This window comes from Mauremys mutica, unplaced genomic scaffold (assembly GCF_020497125.1).
Source record: "Mauremys mutica isolate MM-2020 ecotype Southern unplaced genomic scaffold, ASM2049712v1 Super-Scaffold_277, whole genome shotgun sequence".
NCBI lineage: Eukaryota > Metazoa > Chordata > Testudines > Geoemydidae > Mauremys > Mauremys mutica.
In genome coordinates this window covers 58,115-64,844 of record NW_025423355.1, presented here as the reverse complement: position 1 = coordinate 64,844, position 6,730 = coordinate 58,115, and the positions used below count along the sequence as shown (strand labels likewise).

The 6,730-nt window shown below is 69.3% G+C and overlaps 1 protein-coding gene across 1 annotated transcript; it reads left to right on the top strand.

The window, feature by feature from the left end:
• The first annotated feature begins 468 nt into the window (after positions 1-468).
• On the top strand, positions 469-6,457 carry BCL6B (BCL6B transcription repressor). Its single transcript, XM_045001474.1, has 8 exons — positions 469-672; positions 1,626-1,847; positions 2,214-2,660; positions 3,672-3,745; positions 4,084-4,263; positions 5,006-5,136; positions 5,405-5,542; positions 5,930-6,457. Exons 1-8 carry the CDS (start codon positions 482-484, stop codon positions 6,059-6,061), a joined length of 1,515 nt encoding a protein of 504 aa, XP_044857409.1. The 5' UTR covers positions 469-481; the 3' UTR covers positions 6,062-6,457.
• Positions 6,458-6,730: the final 273 nt, after the last annotated feature.

Below are 6,730 nucleotides of genomic sequence, written 5' to 3'. Positions count from 1 at the left end.
AGCCAGGACTCCTGGGTTCTCTCCCCAGGTCTGGGTGGGGAGTGGGGTCTAGTGGTTAGAGCAGGGGGGGCTGGGATCCAGGACTCCTGGGTTCTGGGGGGCCTGGGAGCCAGGGCTCCTGGGTTCTCTCCCCTGTTCTGGGAGGGGAGTGGGGGCTGGTGGGTTAGAGCAGCGGGGGCTGGGAGCCAGGACTCCTGGGTTCTCTCCCTGGCTCTGAGAGGAGAACAGGGCCTGGTGGGGTTGGAGTGGGGGGCGTGGGGAGCCAGGACTCCTGGGTTCTCTCCCCAGCTCTGGGAGGGGAGTGGGGGTTGGTGGTTCAGAGCAGCGGGAGCTGAAAGCCAGGACTCCTGGGTTCTCTCCCCGGCTCAGGGAGGGGAGTGGGGGCTGGTGGGTCAGAGTAGGGGGGCTCGGAGCCAGGACTCTCCCCCTTTGAGTAACCCCATCTCCCCCCAGGCCCTGGCCTGCTGTAACCCCCCCCGCCATGTCCGCAGATACTATGAGCTGGGGAAGGGCCGGGGGGCCGGTGAGCTCCGTGCGGGAGTTCACGCGTCACGCCAGCGATGTGCTGCTCAACCTGGACCAGCTTCGGCACCGCCGCGCCCTGACCGACGTCACCCTGCTGGTGGGGGGGCGCCCCCTGCTGGCCCACAAGGCGGTGCTGGCTGCCTGCAGGTGAGGGGGGCGGGGCTGCTGAGGAGTGGGCGTGGCTGGTAAGGAGTGGGCGTGGCTGGAAAGGGTGTGACTGGGGGCGTGGCTTGGCATGCCGTGGCTGAAAAGGGGTGGGCGTGGCTGGAGAGAGGGCGTGGCTGTGAATGGGTGTTGGGGACTAGGGGGGCGTGACCGGTAGGGGGCGTGGCCTGAGAGCTCCTGGATGAGAAGACTGAAGGCGTGGCTAGAGAGGGCGTGGCTGGGAAGGGGTGGGCGGGGCCAGAGTGGGCGGGGCTGGGAATGGGTGGGCGGGGCTGTGATAGGGAGCAGTGGGTAGGAGGCGAGGTTGGAAAGGGTGGGGCATGGCTAGAGAGGGCGTGGCGAGGAAGGGGTGGGCGTGGCTATAGTGGGCGTGGCCGGGAAGGGGTGGGCGTGGCTATAGTGGGCGTCGCTGTGCGGAGGTGGGCGTGGCTGTGAGGGGGTGCCATGGATAGGGGGCGTGGTTGGGAAGGGTGGGGCATGGCTAGAGAGGGCGTGGCTAGGAAGGGGTGGGCGTGGCTAGAGTGGGCGTGGCCGGGAAGGGGTGGGCGGGGCTGTGCGGAGGTGGGCGGGGCTGTGAGGGGGTGCCATGGATAGGGGGTGTGGTTGGGAAGATTGGGGCGCAGCTGGGTGGGCACATGGCTGAGGGGGCCACGGGAGCCGGCTTTGCATCGTGGTGGGGGGGAGGTGGCCGTGGGGCGGGTCTGTGTGGGGCACGGGGTAGGGGGCAGTGACATGGCTGGGGGTTGGTGGGACTACCCATCGAGGGGGGGGGGCTCGCCCATCTGGACCCAGAGTCTGAGCCGCCATCGGGGTGGGGGAATGGGGGCAGAGGAGGCGTGGCCATGGGGAGGTGTGGTCTGGGTGGGCCACGGTGCATGCTGGGAGTTGTAGTCCCCTAATTATTCTCTCTCTCCCCTCCCCCCGCCCCGGGGCAGTGGCTTCTTCTACTCCATCTTCCTGGCCCAGGGGGGCAGCGAGGTCCGTGTCCTCACCCTGCCCGGCTCCATCCAGCCCGGCGGCTTCCAGGCCCTGCTGGATTTCATGTACACCTCCCGCCTGCCCCTCACCCCGGCCTCCGTCCCGGCCCTGCTCAGCGCCGCCACCTACCTGCAGATGGAGCACGTGGTGGACGCCTGTCACCGCTTCATCCAGGCCAGGTAGGGGGCGCCGGCTCCCCCCCCCCCGGCCCCAGGGCGGGGACTGGCTGGCTCAGGGGGGCGGGGAATGGGGCAGGGGCCTGTCCCCTCTGGGGGGCGCCGGCTCCCACCCGGCCCCAGGGCGGGGACTGGCTGGCTCAGGGGGGCGGGGAATGGGGCAGGGGCCTGTCCCCTCTGGGGGGCGCCGGCTCCCACCCGGCCCCGGGGCGGGGACTGGCTGGCTCAGGGGGGCGGGGAATGGGGCAGGGCCCTGTCCCCTCTAGGGGGCGCCGGCTCCCTCCCGGCCCCAGGGCGGGGACTGGCTCAGGGCGGTGTGGGGGGGGAGTGGGTCGCTGCCCCCCCTCATTTCATCCCTCTCTCTTGCAGTTACGACCGTGCTAGCTTCTACCCCAAGCCCGACCCCAAACCCCTGGACCCCCGCCGAGGACCCCCAGATGCCGGTGGGACGGTGCCCGCAGGGGCTTCCCACCCAGAGGGGCCAGCCAGGCCCCCGGCCAAGGATTCGGGGGGGGCGCCCCCGGGGGGGGAGCGGGGCCCCCCCGACAGCCCGTCGCGCTCCGAGGGGCACCCCGCCTCCCCCCGCGAGTCCAGCGGCTGCGCCCCCGACCCCAAGGCCTGCAACTGGAAGAAATACAAATTCATCGTCCTGAACTCCCTCCGGGGGGAGGGGGCGGGGGGAGGGGGCGGGGCCGGCCCCCAGCCCCCCGCCCCTTTGACCCCTCCCGAGCCCCCGGCCGGCGGAGACTGTGGCGCCTGCCGTGGCGGGGACGAGGGGGGCGGCCCAGGGACCCAGCGGGACGGCGCCCCCTGCGGGTGAGTGGCTGAGCTGGGGAGAGGGGCGTCCGGTCCCATACATGGGGAAGGGGCGCCCGGTCCCATACGCTGAGAGGGGGAGGGGCTCCCAGTCCTGTACGTAGGGAGGGAGAGGGGCGCCCAGTCCCATACACTGGGACGGGGGAGGGGCGCCCAGTCTGTACGCAGGGAGGAAGAGGGGCGCCCGGTCCCATACGCTGGGAGGGGGAGGGGCGTATGGGCCCATATATGCGGGAGGGGCACCCGGTCCCATAGATAGGGAGGGAGAGGTGCACCCGGTCCCATACACAGGGAGGGGGATGGCTGGCCGGTCCCATATACGGGGGAGGGGTGCCCGGGCCCATACGCTGGGAGGGGGAGGGGGGCCCGGTCCCATAGATAGGGAGGGAGAGGTACACCCGGTTCCATACACTGGGAGGGGGAGGGCTGGCCGGTCCCATATATGGGGGAGGGGTGCCCGGGCCTTTACGCTGGGAGGGAGAGGGGCACCCGGTCCCATACATAGGGAGGGAGAGGTGCACCCGGTCCCATACACTGGGAGAGGGAGGGCTGGCTGGTCCCATATATGGGGGAGGGGTGCCCGGGCCCATACGCTGGGAGGGGGAGGGGCGCCTGGTCCCATATGCAGGGAGGGAGAGGGGCACCCGGTCCCATACGCTGGGAGGGGGAGGGGTGTCTGGGCCCATATATGGGGAAGGGGCACCCGGTCCCATACATAGGGAGGGAAAAGGGCACCCGGGCCCACACACTGGGAGGGGGAGGGGCGCCTGGTCCCATATACTGAGTGGGGGAGGGGTGCCCGGTCCCATATGTCAGTTGAGAGTGGGTGCCGGGTCCCATATATTGCGGGGGAGAGGCACCTGGTCCATATGCCGAGGGGATCGGGGCTTGTGAGCGGGGCTCCTGGTCCAATATACAGGGGCGGGCGAGTGGGGGAGGGGGCCCACTGGGGAGGGAGGAGCGATGCCTCTTGGTAGCTAAGCCCCCCCCCCCTTTCCCATCTCCCCACAGGCCGCACCCCCCCTCGTCACCGTGCCCCCTGTGCACCCGGCGCCTTCCCCAGGGGCGGCCCCCGTCCGCAGCAGGTGAGGGGCAAGGAAGGGGGGTCAGGCCCATGCACTGGGGGTGGGGAGGGGCCGGTCCCATACGCGCTGTGGGGTGGGGGAGGGGCTGGTCTCATATACACACTGTGGGTGGGGGAGAGGCTGGTCCCATATGCCCTGTGGGGTGGGGGAGGTGCTGGTCTGATATGCTCGCGGGGGGGGGCTGGTCCCATACGTACTGTGGGGTGGGGTGAGGGGCCAGTCCCATGTGCTGTGGGGGGATGGGCCAGCCCCATACACTGCAGAGAGGGCTCTGAGTATTCAGGAACCCCCCCCCCACCGGGGCCATGTCCTGAACCCTCTCACCCCCCCCCCCACAGATGCAGGGCCTTATGGCTGTGGGGCCTGCGAGCTGGGCCTGGAGGAGGAGGAAGGGGGGGCGGCTGGGGGGCAGGCCCCGGCGGCCGCCCCCCACGACAGCAAACCGTTCAAGTGCCAGCTCTGCCGCTCGGCCTTTCGCTACAAGGGCAACCTGGCCTCCCACCGCGCCGTCCACACCGGTATGTGGGGGGCGGGGTCAATGGGAAGTGGGAGGGACCAGGGGAGGTGGGTGGAGTCAGGAAGGGATCAGGGGGAGGGGTCAATGGGAGGTGGGAGGGACATGGGGAGGTGGGTGGGGGCAGGAAGGGATCAGGGGGAGGGGTCAATGGGAGGTGGGAGGGACCAGGGGAGGTGGGTGGAGTCAGTAAGGGATCAGGGGAGGGGTCAATGGGAGGTGGGAGGGACCAGGGGAGGTGGATGGAGTCAGAAAGGGATCAGGGGGAGGGGTCACTGGGAGGTGGGAGTGACATGGGGAGGTGGGTGGAGTCAGGAAGGGATCAGGGGGAGGAGTCAATGGGAGGTGGGAGGGACCAGGGGAGGTGGGTGGAGTCAGGAAGGGATCGGGGGAGGAGTCAAAGGGAGGTGGGAGGGACCAGGGGAGGTGGGTGGAGTCAGGAAGGGATCAGGGGGAGGGGTCAATGGGAGGTGGGAGGGACCAGGGGAGGTGGGTGGAGTCAGGAAGGGATCGGGGGAGGAGTCAATGGGAGGTGGGAGGGACCAGGGGAGGTGGGTGGAGTCAGGAAGGGATCAGGGGGAGGGGTCAATGGGAGGTGGGAGGGACCAGGGGAGGTGGGTGGGACCAAAGTGGGGACAGGAAAGGGGTGAGGGGATTGTGGGAGAGGACAGGAGTCTGTGCGGATCAGGAGAGCCGTGGGGGGCTGTGCTGCCCCCTAGCTGCCCCCTGTCTCCCCCCCCCCCCAGGTGAGAAGCCGTACCGCTGCGGAGTCTGCGGGGCCCAGTTCAACCGGCCGGCGAACCTCAAAACCCACTCGCGGATCCACTCGGGTGAAAAGCCCTACAAGTGTGAGACCTGCGGCTCCAGCTTCGTGCAGGTGAGGGGGATGGGGGCACGGGGCAGGCTCTGTGGGGGTCGGGAGGAGAGACGGGGGGCTGTGAAGGGGAGGCTTGGGGCAAGGAGCGGTGAGAGATACTCAGCCAATCAATAAGGGCCAACATCTAATGGTGGGAGCGGTGGGATCCGCAGCACCTCGTTCCCATCGTCTCCAATGGGAAGCAGAGCCCCCTAGAGGCCAGGCCAAGTACTGCAGCCCCCTGGAATCTGATCACGTCTCTCCCCGCCCCCCTCCGGCCACCCCCCAGGTCGCCCATCTCCGGGCCCACGTGTTGATCCACACGGGCGAAAAGCCCTACCCTTGCGAGACGTGTGGGACCCGCTTCCGGCACCTACAGACCCTCAAGAGCCATATCCGGATCCACACGGGCGAGAAACCGTATCAGGTGAGTGGGGGAGGGGGGGACAGGACTCCTGGGTTCTCTCCCCGGCTCTGGGAGGGGAGTGGGGTCTGGTGATTAGAGCAGGGGGGGCTGGGAGCCAGGACTCCTGGGTTCTCTCCCCGGCTCTGGGAGGGGAGTGGGAGCTGGTGGGTCAGAGCAGGGGGGGATGGGAGCCGGGACTCCTGGGTTCTCTCCCCGGCTCTGGGAGGGCAGTGGGGGCTGGTGGTTAGAGCAGGGGGGCCTGGGAGCCAGGACTCCTGGGTTCTCTCCCCAGCTCTGGGAGGGGAGTGGGGGCTGGTGGTTCGAGCAGGGGGTCGGCTGGGAGCCAGGACTCCTGGGTTCTCCCTCTGGGCGCTGACCCCCCGCTCTCTTGTGGCCCCCACCCCGCAGTGCGAGACCTGCCACCTGCACTTCCGGCACAAGAGCCAGCTGCGCCTGCACCTGCGGCAGAAGCATGGGGCCGTCACCAACACCAAGATCCGCTACGCGGTGCTGGCCGGCCCCTCCGGCGCCCGCTGCTGAACGGGGACCGCGCTTCCTCCCCCTCCCACCAGGGGGCAGGAGAGAGGCGCCGCTCCCCACCCCGACACCGCATTGCTGCTTCCTTCGCTCCTGCCAGCAGGGGGAGCTGTCTCGGGGTAGGGGAAATTCCCGTCCTGCCAGGAGGGGCCCGCTGGTCGTGAACCCCTTTCATAGCACGTGTTGTCCTGCGGTGTCTGGGCTGGGGGCTATGGGACATGGGGGAGGGGCTATGGGCTGCAGGGGGGTGGTCTCTCTGGTCTATGGAGGACCCAGCTCCATGTGTGTGTAGGGGGAGTGTATATGCACCCTGTGTTTTGAAGTGGGTCTGCCATTTTGCCCCCGCCCCCTCCCAGCTGGGGAGAGAACCCAGGAGTCCTGGCTCCCAGCCCCCCCCGCCCCAACCCACCAGACCCCACTCCCCTCCCAGAGCTGGGGAGGGAACCCAGGAGTCCTGGCTCCCAGCCCCCCCTGCTCTAACGCACCAGCCCCTACTCCCCTCCCAGAGCTGGGGAGAGAACCCAGGAGTCCTGGCTCCCAGCCCCCCCCCCCCCCCGCTCTAACCCACCACTTCCCTCCCAGAGCTGGGGCGAGAACCCAGGAGTCCTGGGTTCTTTAAGTGTGGCACAGGAAGTGATGTCAGAGCTCTGCAGGCAGAGCATCCTGAGGGAC